Consider the following 15,530-nt stretch of genomic DNA (forward strand, 5'->3'; position numbering starts at 1 on the left):
CAGACGTTGCCCTTTTCCTTTCAATGCGTATTTCACCATCGTTTTTTGCATTTTTTTTATGGAATTCGAATGTTGTTTTTGGATTTTTCAAGTTACGATTTAAAAATTTAATTTTCGTAATTAAAACTTTCAATGTTTTTGAAAACATGTCCGATTTAATCCAACTTTTCGCATTTTCCAACAAATTGCAAAATAATTTCTTCTATTAAGTTTTTATTTTCAGAGTAATGGAGCTAACGCTAATTGCCCGTGTACGAGACGGCCTTATTTTGGCCACATCGATTGAAGGAAACAATGACGGCAGTGTAAGTTGCCATTTTTCATTTTCAAGTTAATTTTCAGAAAACATGTTTCAGGGCGACTCAAGTATGGTGAAATACTCGAATCAAGCAAAAATGCTCTTCAAGAAGCTGAATGGGGCTCCAGCACAGCAAAGTGTAGAGTCAGGACCATTTGTTTTTCAGTGAGTTTTTGAATTTTAAACTCTAAAAAAAACATTTTGCTCAATATAAACATTTGATTCATTCCAGCTACATAATCGTCCAAAACATTTGCGCCCTGGTCCTCTGTGATAGGAATTTCCCGCGTAAAGTTGCCTTCCAGTACCTCAGTGACATTGGCCAAGAGTTTCTAAACGAGAACAGTTCGAGAATCGAGCAAGTCGTTCGTCCATACCATTTCCTCGAATTTGGTAGGTCAATAAAGTTTTGAAAATTTGCAACTGCGACGTGCTTCAGACAAATACATCCAACAAGCTAAACAAAGATATGGAGACACCAACAAACACGCAATGAATACGGTATCCAATGAGCTCCAGGACGTCACAAGAATTATGGTCACTAATATCGAAGATGTCATTCATCGAGGAGAAGCTTTGAATAGTGAGTTGATTTTCTTCCTGAAAAATTCAGCTTTTCTCTAACTAATAACTATGTTTGGACCTTGCATTTATCGACCTTGGTCAGTGCGCTAGATGATTTTGTCACTGCACCACACATTTTTTTTAGCTTATAAACGTTTTTTTCCCGATAAGTGATTTTTCAAATATGTTGTATTTAGTAGTACAATTCAGTATTGTTTGGAAATTTTAATAATTTTTAAGCCAGTCGCCACGTTTGGACAACTCACTATTTGAAACTGTTCACAATTTTGATTGGTGTTTTTGAAAATTTACTTTTTTACTTTTTAACTTTAACAAATAATTAAGCTTATTAATGTTTTGTTTTTTTTTATTGAAAAAAGTAGATAATCAAAAAGAAAAAAAGAAACGTTTTTTTGCACGTACATTCCTTTTGGTCAGTGCATTTTATATTTTCTGGTCAGTGCATTTTATATTTTTTGGTCAGTGCATTTTAAATTGGGTCATTGATAAGTCGCGGAAAAAATAAGTGGTCATTCGATTGCAAACTCTCTCAATTTTCAGTTCTGGAAAACCGAGCATCCGAATTGTCTGGAATGAGCAAAAAATACAGGGATGACGCGAAAGCCCTGAATCGACGATCAACCATTTTCAAAGTAGCAGCCTCGATTGGAATTGCCGGAGTTCTTTTCCTCATGCTCCGCTTCATTTTCTTCTAGAATTACAAAATTACCTATTTATTTCTCAAACAAAAAAAGAATCCTGATGGGTGTTTTTCTTTTCTCGCTGCTAAATTATTGTGTTTTTCACCTTCCTTCCAAATCATACGAATACTGTGTTAAATGTATTTTATTTTTTTGAAATTTAATGAAAAAAATTACAAAAAAAACAATACAAGCACACATCAGATTTGCCGCGATTCAGCTGGAGTGAACGTTGTAGACTGAAAATTAAAGTTATATTTTTCAGGGTATTTGAAAACTTGCCTGTCCACCAATCCAGGCTTTATATTGTTGATCATTGCCATCTGTATTATGTTGAGCTTCAAACTTTGGCATAGAGGAAGAAGGGGCAGAACATGCTTTATCTAAATAATTATATTTTTTAATTGGAACTTTCAGATAAAAAATGTAACTGGTACAAATATTTGTAATGTTTGCGGAACTTTTTTTTTGGTGACCAGAAAATTGAATTCAAAATCTAGAAGTATTCGAAGTTTTTACCAGAAAAAAAACGTTACAAATATTTCACTTATAAAAACTATTGAAAAAAGGAGACTGATGGGCATTCACTGAAGCTGCTCACCAAAGCACTGACCAAGTTAACCAAACGCACTGACCAAACTTATCAAATGCACTGACCAAGTTTACCAAACGCACTGGCCAAAGTTATTTCTGCTCTGTTCAACCTTGTACTCAGTTGAGTTTTTATTTCTTACAAAATCTCACCTTCTTCAGATTTCTCTACATCTTCGGTATCTTCATCAACTTTTACATACTGAAACATAAAAATACTCAAATAGTAGCACCCTTCAAGCACTCACTTCATAAATAACTTTATCATTTTTCTTCCAAAACTGCACATCGGAGTCGTTATTGAGCTCTAAGAAGATAAAATATTAGTACTATTGAACTACTGAAATTGCCCAAAAAATTAAAATTACTCGTGTTCCGGTTTGTTCCAAATGCAGGCTGTCCCTTCTGTGAAGCGAATTTATTGGAGCCGTATTCCCAGGAAATATAACTTGGCAGAATTATTTTTCTCTTGTGCTTCTCAGCTTGCTTTTTGGCATACTCCTGGATAACCACAACATGAAGTGTGAAAAATCTTTTCTAATGGTCATTATAGAATTATGGTAAAATTTGGTAAAACGGACTAACTTTTTAAATATAAAATAAGTCTGACGTCACCATATTCCTAATAATAACTCGAATTTCCAAGAAACTGAAAATATTTGTCTTTCGATGTTTTGCTTTTCGACTTTCCAAATTTTTGGAAAAATTTCATACTTTCGAATAAATTCACTATTTTTGAAAAAAAACTTATATTTTTCTCTTCAAAATCACCGTTGTTTTATTTATTTATTTTTAGACTTATCAATGTTCATACACATCAAAAATTAAAAAAAATCATTTTGTTTCTTCAACTCACTGTCTCATTTTGCATCTTGTTTCGACAGTTTTTGAAGAAAAAAAATCAATAGAATCACAAAAATATCTAAAGAAATATCCGCTGCTGCCAAGTTGAATGTTTATTTGAGTCTCGAATGAAACCGAATGTTTGTTCAGTGATTTTTCCAAAGCCACCGGGCTCTAACAGTGTACGCGGTAGAGGAATAAGTGCTTTATAAATATAAATTACTTTATTACAAACTACAAAAATGCTTAGTCATGTGAGAAACATTGAATATCTGAGACATGAAAAAGGAATGCAAATCACAGATCGAGAAAACTGTTACAATAAAGCGATGGGTTTTAAATAATATGTACAATGAGATATCACAAGTTTTTAACGCCTGCACTTTTTGATGATGATACCCAGTAGAACGACAGTACTCTGAAAATTTTCCAAAAATATTCAAAATGCTTATGCAATTTCTGCAGAAATTAAAAAATATGAACTTACCAAAATGATATGTAAAAATGCGATCATAGTAGTTGTCCATCTAAATCCAACTCTTTCAACTACAACGCTACCAAATGTGGGACCAATGAAAGATCTGGAAATTTTTTTAAAGAATTATTAATCTGCAATCAGATTTTTAATTTATTACCCAAATCCAAACGCAGCTTGAAAAATTCCAGACACGCAGCCATAGGTATGGAAATTGTCGTCAAATCCTTTGTCTCTGCAAAATTTTGATTTACAGGTAAAATGCTGCCACATAGTTCAAGTTAGGTCTTCCATGGGAAGCAGGCTTGGTTTGAGGGACTGCCTCAAACCTGCCCGGCCTCACCGCGCAATCCTGCATTCTGTCATGAAATGAAAGGCTTGGTGATTGCACCACATAGCGCGAAAGATAATTATTTCGAAGCGGCAGACACTATTCGGGCTTCACGCAGGTTTCGACGCCACAAGGTAGCCGCGGCAGGCTTTTGGCGCCAACATGGAAGCCCTACTTCAAGTGCATAAAATGAGACGGTAAGGCACAATGAGACTGATGATTTTATAAAAACTGTATTTCAATTGCTGTAACAAAGAAATTGACGAAAATCTAAATTTCAATAATATTTGACAATTTTTTTTTTCGAATTTTTGAACGGCCAAAAAAATTATCTGAAATATTTTGAAAAGTCTCATCATGAAATTTGGTTGCTCATAACTATAACTATCTGAAAAAATAAAAAAAAATTATCTGAAATATTTTTATCTGAAATATTTTGAAAAGTCTCATCATGAAATTTGGTTGCTCATAACTATAACTATCTGAAAAAATAAGCGGTTCCTATGAAAATGTTTTTAAAAAATGGGAAACATTTTTAAAAGTACTTTTTTATTCGTTAACTTTGCAAAATTCAATTTGCCAAACCGCAACTGCTTAGAAAATAAATTAAATGACCCCACAACTTACTTGACTTCATCTAAACACATCTGGAAGCATGGAATGTAAAGCGCACTGGCAGCCAAACCAAGAACTGCCAAGGAGATACCAATTACCCAGAGATCTCTAAAATTGTTCCAATTTTTTCTTCAAAAATTAAAAATTTGAAACTAACTTCTCAACATAACCATTCAACAATGGTGTTGGGCCAATGAAAAACATTGATAATAAAGTAGCAATTGATCCGAAAAGTAACAAATTCTCTCCATTATGAAGTCGGTCCATAATTGCTCCGAAAACCGGGCACATTACCGTGTAAAACCCACCACACAGTAGGAACATGAGTCCAATTTCAGTAGGAGTTAGTTTGAACTAAAAATTGCAAGTATCTTGTTTTTGTACACTTCAAATTCAATTTAAAAAATCAAATACCGATTCCAAGTGGTTTGAGAGTGTTGGATCCAAAAATGACAGAGAGATTGCACAGGATACCACAGAGAAAATTGGGAGCCAGATTTGAGGTAATCGCAAAATTTCCAGCATTCCTTTATCTTCAGGGTTACTCTCATCATCTGCAACATTGTAAGAAAAATCAAACAAAACGCTGGTCATTGCATTCAAATTTTAAACAGAGTAAAATTTGGTTTCGATCAGCGCACATAATTTCTTGTCAGTGGATCAAAGTTTTTGGTCAGTGCATTACATTTTTTGTCAGTGCAAGTTTTATGGTTGCATTACATAGAATTTTCAGCCAACTTAGATATGTTTTGACCAGTGATAGTTTTAATCGGCGCACAGATTATTTCTACAGATTTTCATAATTTTTCATTATGCTCATACCTTTAGTGTTTTCGATTAAAAAGAAGGCTAGTACACTAGCAACTAGCAGCACGATTCCTAACACCAAAAATGGAAGCTGAAACCCGCCAATGTCATAAAAGAAACCACCAATCACTGGTCCAGCAGTGTATCCCAATCCAGCAAATGTTTCCAGAATGCCCTAAAAACTGATTCAGCTAAAATTAAGCAAACAAAAGAAAAACAAACCACAACAAATGCGACATTTTTGGGGAAACTTTTGGCGGCAATAGCAAAACTAGAAGTAACAAACGCGGCATCTCCAACAGCTTCCAATATTCGAACAAGGACACTGAACCAGAAAAATGTGTTACCCGATGGGAGAAAGTTGAGAAATCTGAAAGCAAAAGTAAAATTGAAGATTTGAAAAATTGCCAGCGTCAAATGTTTCTGGTCAGTGCATATAATTTTCTGGTCAGTGCATATAATTTTCTGGTCAGTGCAAATAATTTTGTGGTCAGTGCAAATAAACTCACCCAAACAAAATTGCCGTAACCCCGGTAACCGCAATTCCAACAATGAACATAGTTCTAGCTCCAATGAATATGATCTGAAAAAAAATTGTACAATCTGTTTTATAATGAAAAAAATAAAAAAAACTCACATATTTTCCAAAAAGCGGTGAAATGATAAACATGGTAAATTCAAAAATTCCAAACACAATTCCTGTCTGCGTTTCTGACAAGTTTTTCAACTTGGCTTCTGCTGGATAAAATGGTGCAATACATGAAAATGCGATTGTTGAGCACAAATTGGCAAGACTAAGCATGGAAATTGAAAGAAGTTGACGGGAAGATAGAGCAGATACTGTGTGAAGAGCACTCTTAAAAAACATTTAAATAAGGGCTAAAAATTTTAAAAAAATCAAACCTTCAAAAACGGCACCGCCTGCTCTTCATCGGAAATCGCACTGAAAATTGGGAAATCAATTTGGATACTTGTTTCTATATTTCTAGATTTTCTTACAGAACTTCAAAAGTATCACATAGCAAACAATTATCATTGTGAAAATAAATGTAAAATTTAGAATTTCAAAAAAGAAAACATATTTTTGGTCAGTGAAAAAATTGGTCAGTGCAAAATAAAGCAATTCAAAAATTCTCACCTTTCCTCATCCGAGTCGCTTTCACTACCTTCGGACTCCTTAATACTAAGCCGTTCTGCAGTTGACTCATAATTGATTTTTGCACTCAGTGCTGACGATCTTGGCCCATCCACTGAGATTTGGGTGGAGATCGGCATAAACGGAGAAATAATGAACGGTCTAAAAATAGTCAAGATAACATTAACAAATTTTTTTGAAAATCTATCCAATCTCCTAGCAAAATTCCCCTGACTTCCCGAATCAGAAAAAACTTTGGAACTATCGGTTGGTTTGAAAAGATCATTGACGATATCTGGTGGACTACGTCATTTTTCACATTTTTCTCCTCCAATTTTTGATTGATAGGTCAAGTTTTGTTTTTAGATACTTGTTCTATAATCATTATAGAATTTTTGAAAAAAGAGTATAATACTACTTTTTTAAACAAAACGTATTAACACCAAATTTACATTTTCCATTTTCATCTTAACGGTTTTTTTTAAGTTTTAGCGCCAAAATCAATAATAGTTTTTTGAATAAAAATTTCCAAAAATTTATCAAAATTGCTAAATGTTCAAAAGAATATTGAAATTTTTTTTCAGTTAATTGAAATATACCATTCTCAAAACTATTTCTCGACATAAAAAATAACTTCCTAACCTTGAGGCGGTTCAAGTAGCCGGAAGACGGTGGAAGGGGTTGAAATTTTGAAAAAAAAGCATTACAATTTTGTTACAGTTTATTCACATATTACAAAAAATCCTAAAATCGAGAAAATTGATTATGTGTTTAAAATAGCCAATATGTGGGTGGAGCCAAGTTTCAAAGAATTTCAGTTAATTTCAAACATTTTGACACAGTTAAAAACATTGTACATTTTACACTGGTTATAAAAACTCTATTAAGTACAAGTATCTCAAAACAAGAACAAGCTAAAATATTAGTGGAGCAATTTTTATACTTGAACTGGAATAAGCTCCGCCCAAAAACTGGCTACTCTTTGAATACATTTTGTGCTTTATAATTTAATGTCAGACAGTTTTAAGGAAAAAACCAATAAAAAGTTTTGCCAAGTATAAGAAAAATCGGCTCTAAAGAGCCAAAATATAGACGGAGATTTTTTTGGAGCTGTCCTTGAATTGACCATATTTTAAAAAAAAGTATACCAAAAATATGCACCGCCAATAAATGGATAATTGGTGTATACGGCATGGTTCAAAAAATTCAAGAGAAGTGTAACTGGCAGCAAAAATTTCGAAAATAATGAAAAACACCTGTACCTGCTGTTTTCACTGGTTCGAACCATAGCAACAACCGAAAAGAGACAAAATGCAATATTTTGTCCAATTGAGTACGCAACCAGTTATGTTTAACATAAAAATGACAATCGCCTGCGCGTATAAGCTGTACCGTCAACATTAAATTCGTACAACCCGACATATCTAGGCACAGGGAAGGGAGGAGATGGGATGTGGAGGACGGAGGGGGTGAACACAAGAACGCAGTCCGTAAAAATGCAACTTTTTATGTGTTCTTTTGTGTCTTCTTAGTGTGAAATTTATCTTGTTGATAAGCCAGGGAGAAAATGTGTCTGCGCGGTGGTTTAAGTGTAAAGTGAGATGTTTCGATTAATTCATAATTTTTTTCTGCCATCTTCTCCTTTCAGGCTTCTTTTTTTCTGGGCTAAGAATAGTATTTTAATTTAAGTATCAATTTTTGAAAAATAAATTTAGGTACCCATTTTGCAATTTTTTATTATGCGCACCTAATTTGTGTCCACCAAAATAGGCAATAAATAGGTTTCAGGCAGGAGAAAGAGCCTGAAACATGACTACCCAAATTTATATATTTTGTGAAGTTCAAAATGTGAAAAAGTTCAATTAAAAAACATTTAAAAAAAACAAAAACAAGAATAATTATTTCTTGTTTTATGTGTTGTGAGGTCTAAAAATTCACTGCCCCGACTTAATTTGAAAATTTTTAAATTTAATATCCTTTCAGCCACAATTTTCAAAAATTCGTTTTCAACTTTTTTTAATCAGTTCAGATTTTTTCAAACAATTACGAAATGATGTCGAAATGCGTTTGAACAAATTATCATATTACAACAGATCAATTTTTTTTAAATCTTTCAAAATGTTCAGTCAAATTCTTGGCTACATTTTTGAAATAATTTGAATTGTTTTTAAACTTACAATGTTGATATAAGAATTTGTTAAATGTTACTGTGACATGTTCATTTTAACATTAACAATTTCCGAAATTCTGAACTCACTCTCACTTTTTTGAAATTTTACTTTGAAAATCTAAAATTCCGTTTTAATGTCATCTTCATCAATTTAAATAACACCCGAACAGATAAAGAAAAATAATTTTAAAATATCAATGAGTCATTTGTTGAAAAATAAAATATTAAAATAACTCGGGCTTGCAGCAGATTTGGTTTTTATTCTCTATACCTGCCTAAGTCTCTTTAGATACAAAACATGACGCAACTTTCTAACATATACGCAGAGTTTTTTGAATTTTTAAAACATGATCGCTTTCTAAATTTTACCAATTTTTTTCCGAAAAAAAATCAGGACTCGGGTGAACTATTTGAAAATCCCACTTACTTTTTTGTCATTTTTGAATATCTAAGCAAGCTTGAGCTTCTACTGAAAATTGAGGAATCAATATAACAAAGTGTAAAATCGGCACGAGGGGAGGTACTTTGCCAACACAAATATCGGAAAACAACGTGGTGGGAGAGAATTTTTGCCGTTTGTTTCGACACCTTCGTCTACTATCTCTCCCACTTTCTCTTTTGTTTTGTTATTATGATTTCAAATTTTCATGAAACATTTGTAAAACCGAGAGCTTATGAAATATTGCATCACCTTGGCTTTTTCTTCCGGTTTAATCCCTGCAGAGTGTTGAATCTCGGACGGCGTCTTTTCTTTCGGGCAAACTCTCGTGGACCAATCTGAAATATGTTTTCTACCCACAAGAAAAGTGCCTGAGCTCGCTCTACATATATAATACACCTGGTTTTTTTTTAAATAGGCCTTTCGAAAAGTTAAATAAGAAAAAACCTAAAATTTTATCTTGTGAATTCAAGAAAAATTATTTTTCGAAATTTTTTGAAATTTTCAAAAAAAAAGACTAGCACTGTGTTCGGTGCTTTTTGTGGCACACATCGAAAATGCCGAATAATACTAGGCCAGTCTGGCAGAGGCTTAAGGGAAATCCAACATCAGAAATTCAAAATGTCAAAATTGTGTTTAGTAATGCCAAAATAATATATTCACACATCGTTAATCATTGTTGTTGGAGCTTCAAAAATGCAATTTCAGATTTACGGTTTTTCACAGTTTTTGAGAAATAAAAATTTGAATATATATTCTATGTACAACTGATCCAAAATAGGACTTAATCAAATGAAGATGAATATTTAAATACTTAAATTTTTGTGATCTGTTATTCAAAAAAAGAGCTTATTTGATCTTCTATGCCAATGTGAACATTGGAAATTAAATATGAAATCTATGAAAATTTGAAAAAAAATTGTTTAAAATTATTGTCCGAATGGAGCTTCAATGATCGGTTCAATAGTTTTCTGGGCACTTTGAAATCGTTTCATTATTCCTTTATACTAATGAAAAATATAGATGACGTTTGAAATACTTGTTTAAAAGTGAACCAAAAAAGTTATCAGTCAAAGTTCTGGCTAATTGTAAAAATTTCCAAACTAATCAAAACACACGGTATATTAATTGTTACTTTTCACTCGAAAAAACAAAAAAACCTCTGATCTCGTGGTTGTCGGTGGGTTGTGTCCAGCTTGGTAATCCTCATTGAATCCGTCGTACCCAACAACTGTGGGCAGGGAACTGAAATAAAGCGGTTTTCAAATAGACAAAAAACAACAAAAAGGCACGTTGAGCTTACATTGATGGATGGAGAAGTGGTGTTAGCTCGTTGTCAATTGCATTGGATGTTGAATGGTTTCGTGTTTTTAGGTGCTGAAATTGATATTCTACATATATTGACAATGGTCTGTCTGTTTACAAGTATTGAGTATCAGCAAAGCCAAGGTGGAACAGTAAAATTTGAGTCATTTCTATGTTAGACTATGAATAGCTTAAAACTACAAACTAGTTAAATTCCTAAATGAACGACTTGAAACTTTCTCATATTTTTTTAAACTGAAAAATCACATTTTCGTTCTAAATCTTCAAAATTAAAAGTTTAATATTAAGCGATTTTTTGATAAAATTCCAATCTAAAAACATACCTGTGTAGACTTTCTAGTGTCCGCTGTATTAATTGAAACAACTTTTTTCTCCTTTTTACCAGCTGATGTTGACCCGCTTCTTTCATTACTGGTACCACCGTAGCCCACTAATGTTGGATACTGAAATATAATTTAAACTCAGCAAAACTTCACACTTTCTTACATAAACTTCACTGCTAGTATCCATGTCTAATGGATCCTGATCGAACGTGTATGGCATGTCGGTTCCAGACATTTTTGAGCATTTAGTTGTTGGTTGTGTTTCTGGAAAATCTGCAGGTTAGAATTTTCGAGAGGGAAAAAGTTGGAGAAAAAAATTGCAGAGAAATTGAAGATTTTAGGAACACAATTCCACATCAGATTTGTTTTCAATATGGTCGGGATGAGTACGTTTTCAGAATTTAGAAATTTAATATAGTCTGTAAATTTTATTTTTCACCCGAAATCTTCGCACTTATCTCTGCAAATCACAACTGTTCCAAAGATATTGCTCAAAAAGTATTCATTTTGAAAAAACATTTCCTTCGAAAATTCAAAAAAACGATTCAAAACTACCGCTCAATAAAAAAACAAGGAGACATGAATACGCCGCTAAATAGTTGTGTGTGTAACCATAAATCGATTATTTTTGTCTAATCGAGACTGTCTTATCGGGGCACACAAACACCCAAGGACAAACAGGCACAATTAGAGATAATAATTAATGAGCACAATGTAGTAGATGTCTGATAGAAGTCACAAACTAGAATAGCAAAAAGTACACGGTCATGCAAATGCGGTATTTTAACGTGAATTTTTATATGGAGTATTATCTGTGAGTTTTTTGTGTTGAAAACAACAAATTGTTGTTAACTTTTTGATGTGTTCATTTCTGTTTCTTTGGGTCATAATAACTTTTTCTAATGTTTCTATAATAAATATGCTATGAAAATATAAATGTTGTATTCGTATAAAAAAATATAAGCACAATTTTGAAAGATGAATATTAGAATTAAATATTAAAAACTGAAAGCTCACTTTTCAGACAATTGTTGAGACGCTTTGGGTCTTTACGGAACTTGGTCTTTTTACAGACACAACAGCTGTAAACAAAAACAATAGAAATAAGCCAAATGATTATTACAGTAATTATCTAGAATATTGTTTGGAAGATTGAATGGAGCTGTGCAGAAAATTGGGATATGGAATAAGTTGCGAAATTGGCAAGCAGCACAAAATTCCTACTGTGGAATGCATTATCTGGAGATTCAAATCGTTTATCTTCACATCAACACCTTCCATATTTTTTCTGAACTTCTCCATTTTAGCGTGATTCATGTGTGTGCTCTACTTAAACAATAAATTTTCCAGACTTGGGCACAGTGCGAATTGTAGTTTTTCTGAATTCCTCCATTTCAACGTGATGTAAAGTGGATACGAATGTGGAGTCTCCTATTTTCTTAGTAAAAACCTTGTCCGGGGTGTATACTTCTTTTACTTCAGAATTCTTAAATGAATTCGATGTGCAGTTTCCACGAGACGTATAGCAGCTGTAGTGTCCTCCAACTTTTGGCATTTTCCGGCAGATATAGTGTCATTCAAAGTGAACACACCAAGTCTCAATACCAAAAGAGCACTCCATTGTGGGTGAATGAGCCGACCGGTGCAACCTAAAAAATGTGTGATTGAAATCTTATCAGATACATATGTTAACTTACGAGCTCCACTTTAGCAACAAGACGAGGAGGGTTTTCTTTTCCGCAAATTTTCACGTTGTAGTGAACTAGACATCTTCCACACAAGAGTGTATAGTCCAACAATGGAAGGATGTCGGTTCCAAACTGATACTGATATCCAAGATCGTTTAACAGTGCCTACAACTTCTCATATCAGGGGGCAGGATAGCTCAGTCGGTAGTGATGACCACTAGTAATCTGGCGGTCACGAGTGCAAGTCCTAGGTTCACCAGCCTCTATTGGGAAGTGGAGCAATCCACGACTGGATTATCGGCCACAGTCCCCGGCTAGGACGTGGCTTAAATTATAACCCAGTGGGAGCACCACCAGGCAGTGTGCCTGACTCCAAGATCTGCGGTGCATAGCCCATTAAGAACGGATCGTCCTTTAGTCTTTTAAAATATTCTCCATTCCCATAACAATCTTGAATTTATTGTAGTGTCCTGTGATTCTTGTTGATCCAATCACAATTGTCATTGTGCGCTCTACTTGAACAATAATTTTTCCAGAGTTGGGCACATTGCGAATTGTAATTTTTCTCAACTTCTCCATTTCAGCGTGATTCATGTGGTGCATTTGTTTTTCAAAGTCGACTGGAACAATCTTGAATTTATCGTGGTGTCCTGTGATTCTTGTTGATCTAATCACAATTGTCATTGTGTGTTCTACTTGAACAATACATTTTTTTAGTGTTGCAACAATCGTCGCGTCTACCAACTTCTCAGTGAACACCTTGTCCGAGTTGTAGACATTTTTCACTCCACAGTTTTTGTAGGATTTTAATGTAAAGTTTCCACGTGTCATACACATCAGTTTTGTGTATTTAAGCTTATTACAAAACAGATGTGAACAAACGAGTTCAACAAAAAAACTCATTGCTATTCATGAAGTCGTTGAGATCAAGCAACTGGCTGAAATACTTGAAATTAAATTTTAAGTTTCATTTAACAAAATACATACTTTTCCGTAGTGTTCATTCCCGATTGTAGATCTTTAACACCCCATCGCAGATCATTTATTTGTTTGTTAACAATCTCGGTGTAATGAGAGGTGGCGCCATGATCGTATACAGCGCCGGCCGAAAAAACTGAATAATTTCATCTCTTATTAAACCCCTGCTGCTCATACCTGAAAAACAAATGGCATATTTTTCGGATTTTTTTTACAACAAAAAACTTACTTTTGCATTCGGATTGCAGCAACTGGGTGAAGGAGTGGAATGGATTTTGATTGAAGATTAATTTTTCCGGAACGCATCTCTGTCGTTGTGCTGCTTCTTTTTCAACGTATCCAACACCAAGTCGAACAGATTTGAGCTCTCTTTGCGTGAAGGGAGCAAGAATCGAAAGAAGTCAAAGAATAAGAATAAACAGTTTCATTCTGAAAATAAATGGAAACAGAAAGTATGTAGAATATACAAAGTCGAACTGAATATAGAATGATGATGTACATGTTCTCCAGGAAAAAATGATGACAACTCCGACGCAGTTTTTAACCGCGTTTCTCAAATCTTGCGTTAATCAATATTTTTCATAATCATTATTGATTGATTTTTTGTCATCTAAGTCATCTCCTTGATTTACGGCCCAGAGTCCATACCTATTGTTATTTGATCCCTTGTGATTTTCTAATTCCTGTTTTGACTTCTATTCTCCCAACTTCATATGTTGTGTTGCTACTTTTTTCTTTACAATTTGCCTTTTTTTGGATAAGCCGCAGCTTGGCCTGCACAATGGAACAAAATTCAGCATACTCCGAAATTTTTGTAAATGACGCACACCTGCGAAAAGTACGCGAACAATTGGAAAAAAGACAAAGCGAGTTCAATTCGAGTAAACATGTAAGGCAAAATTGAAAACGGGAATATTTTAAAACGTGTTAAGATGATGCTGAAATGATTATTAAAATATAACATTTCAAAAATGTTCGGAAAATTTTTAGGTAATGAGCAATGAAAACTGAGCTTGGTCAAGACGTGTAAAGCACTGTTGAAGCACTGACCCCTACAATACTGAAGTTTTCATGTTTTGGACTATATTACAGCGTATAACTGGAAGATATAATTTTTTTTGATGGACGACTTTCAAAAAATTAATAATTTCCCCACTGGCCGTAGATCACGAAAAAGTTGCGGTCAAAAATTGACCAAAACCTGTCAAAACAAACTTGGAAAACATAGTAGCCGCCAAATTTCAAGAATTCAAAAATAAAATTAAAATTAAAAAAAAATTTCAGAAACGATACAAGATATTTAATAAATTCAAAAATAATTTATTACCATAAAATAAATAAAATAAAATCACATGAAAACTTGAAACATTAAATTCAAAATCTGCTATTGTACAAACAAAAAATCCTTGATTTTATATTGATGGCGATCACCATATGGTTTACCTGAAAATAGAACAATGATGTCACTGGCCCCGTGTAAAGTATTGAGGTTTTCGTCGTGTTGTGCCCGAAGAAAATTGGATGGATCTCGGTGGTTGGTCGGTTAATTTGACAACATCTTTTTTTCTGTTTAGGTTCCAAAGTTTTTTTTTCTCAAGGAATGAGTCATTTTATTTGAAAATCACGATGTTTTTTTCTTTCAGAAAAGTCGCGGTAACTGATTTTTTTTTAAATGAAAATTTGTTTTTTTGTTGCTACCAAATTCACATGCATTATCATATCATTGTTCAATTGCATTTAATCAAAATTGAATAAAAACTAATCTGAATAGAATTGTACTTCTATTCACTGGAAAATGAAAAATTGAAGAGATCTTGTGATTCCAGCTGCTGATTATTTCTTTTTATTTTTACACTTTTGTTTGGTTGTGCTGGCATCCAAGCATATTCAGCTTCCCTTTTTTTTCAAACTTTCCAATATATTGTTGTTACCTACTCAAGCCTAAAAATCAGAGACGAGGGCCGTAGGCCCTCTGACTCTTAAAAAAAGTTCTCAAAAAATTATCAAAAACTTCAAGGGGCCGTAACTCTTCAGTTTTGTTCGTAGCGACCCCATTTTTTTCGGGCCCCCAGGCCCGCTAGTCAATTCGCATATTAATTTTGGTCAGTGCGTAAAACATTTTCTGTCAGAAAATATAGTTTTCGGTCAGTGAATAAGCATTTTTTGAGCTGTGCATTAAATTTTTTGGTCAGCGTATAGAAACTTTTTGTCGGTGCATGGGAACTATACATATTTGGTAGTGCTTA

General features: G+C 33.6%; 3 protein-coding genes across 6 annotated transcripts; 1 reads left to right on the forward strand and 2 right to left on the reverse strand.

Annotated features, from left to right (window-relative positions):
• The first annotated feature begins 223 nt into the window (after window positions 1–223).
• On the forward strand, window positions 224–1,742 carry sec-22 (Vesicle-trafficking protein SEC22b). Its single transcript, NM_075797.7, has 5 exons — window positions 224–305; window positions 357–463; window positions 531–691; window positions 738–881; window positions 1,424–1,742. The coding sequence occupies exons 1-5, from the start codon at window positions 228–230 to the stop codon at window positions 1,576–1,578; spliced, it is 645 nt and encodes a 214-aa protein (NP_508198.1). The 5' UTR covers window positions 224–227; the 3' UTR covers window positions 1,579–1,742.
• On the reverse strand, window positions 1,693–3,123 carry F55A4.7 (Ovule protein). The gene is made up of 6 exons (NM_075798.5): window positions 3,011–3,123; window positions 2,523–2,655; window positions 2,403–2,461; window positions 2,308–2,356; window positions 1,846–1,946; window positions 1,693–1,802 (listed from the first exon to the last, which is right to left on the reverse strand). Exons 1-6 carry the CDS (start codon window positions 3,023–3,025, stop codon window positions 1,764–1,766), a joined length of 396 nt encoding a protein of 131 aa, NP_508199.2. The 5' UTR covers window positions 3,026–3,123; the 3' UTR covers window positions 1,693–1,763.
• A 66-nt stretch (window positions 3,124–3,189) lies between these two features.
• Window positions 3,190–10,882, reverse strand: vpat-1 (the record flags this gene model as incomplete). 4 transcript variants are annotated; one of them, NM_171624.7, is made up of 17 exons in its annotated part: window positions 3,212–3,415; window positions 3,485–3,578; window positions 3,633–3,707; window positions 4,431–4,526; window positions 4,576–4,772; window positions 4,833–4,972; window positions 5,241–5,400; window positions 5,448–5,595; window positions 5,735–5,808; window positions 5,863–6,081; window positions 6,129–6,168; window positions 6,364–6,522; window positions 9,222–9,307; window positions 10,130–10,214; window positions 10,273–10,346; window positions 10,619–10,738; window positions 10,782–10,882. In NM_171624.7, 17 exons carry the CDS (start codon window positions 10,851–10,853, stop codon window positions 3,368–3,370), a joined length of 1,887 nt encoding a protein of 628 aa, NP_741716.2. The 4 variants fall into 4 exon arrangements, with proteins under 4 accessions (NP_741717.1, NP_741716.2, NP_741718.2 ...); NM_171625.6 differs by lacking the exons at window positions 9,222–9,307; window positions 10,130–10,214; window positions 10,273–10,346; window positions 10,619–10,738; window positions 10,782–10,882 and adding an exon at window positions 8,958–9,080 and having other exon boundaries at window positions 3,190–3,415; NM_001129679.4 differs by lacking the exons at window positions 3,212–3,415; window positions 3,485–3,578; window positions 3,633–3,707; ... (3 more) ...; window positions 10,619–10,738; window positions 10,782–10,882 and adding an exon at window positions 8,958–8,968 and having other exon boundaries at window positions 4,427–4,526.
• Window positions 10,883–15,530: the final 4,648 nt, after the last annotated feature.

This window comes from Caenorhabditis elegans, chromosome X (assembly GCF_000002985.6).
Source record: "Caenorhabditis elegans chromosome X".
In the NCBI taxonomy this organism is placed as follows: Eukaryota; Metazoa; Nematoda; class Chromadorea; order Rhabditida; family Rhabditidae; genus Caenorhabditis; species Caenorhabditis elegans.

Bases quoted from the DNA above. Each gene is read 5' to 3' on its own strand.
- sec-22 (NM_075797.7), top strand. From the start codon at position 228: ATGGAGCTAACGCTAATTGCCCGTGTACGAGACGGCCTTATTTTGGCC. The intron at 306-356 runs GTAAGTTGCCAT...AACATGTTTCAG, and splicing joins AAGGAAACAATGACGGCAGT to GGCGACTCAAGTATGGTGAA. The intron at 692-737 runs GTAGGTCAATAA...GACGTGCTTCAG, and splicing joins ATACCATTTCCTCGAATTTG to ACAAATACATCCAACAAGCT.
- F55A4.7 (NM_075798.5), bottom strand. The intron at 1,947-2,307 runs GTGAGATTTTGT...ATAATTATTTAG, and splicing joins TGTAGAGAAATCTGAAGAAG to ATAAAGCATGTTCTGCCCCT. The intron at 1,803-1,845 runs GCAAGTTTTCAA...TTTAATTTTCAG, and splicing joins AAGCCTGGATTGGTGGACAG to TCTACAACGTTCACTCCAGC.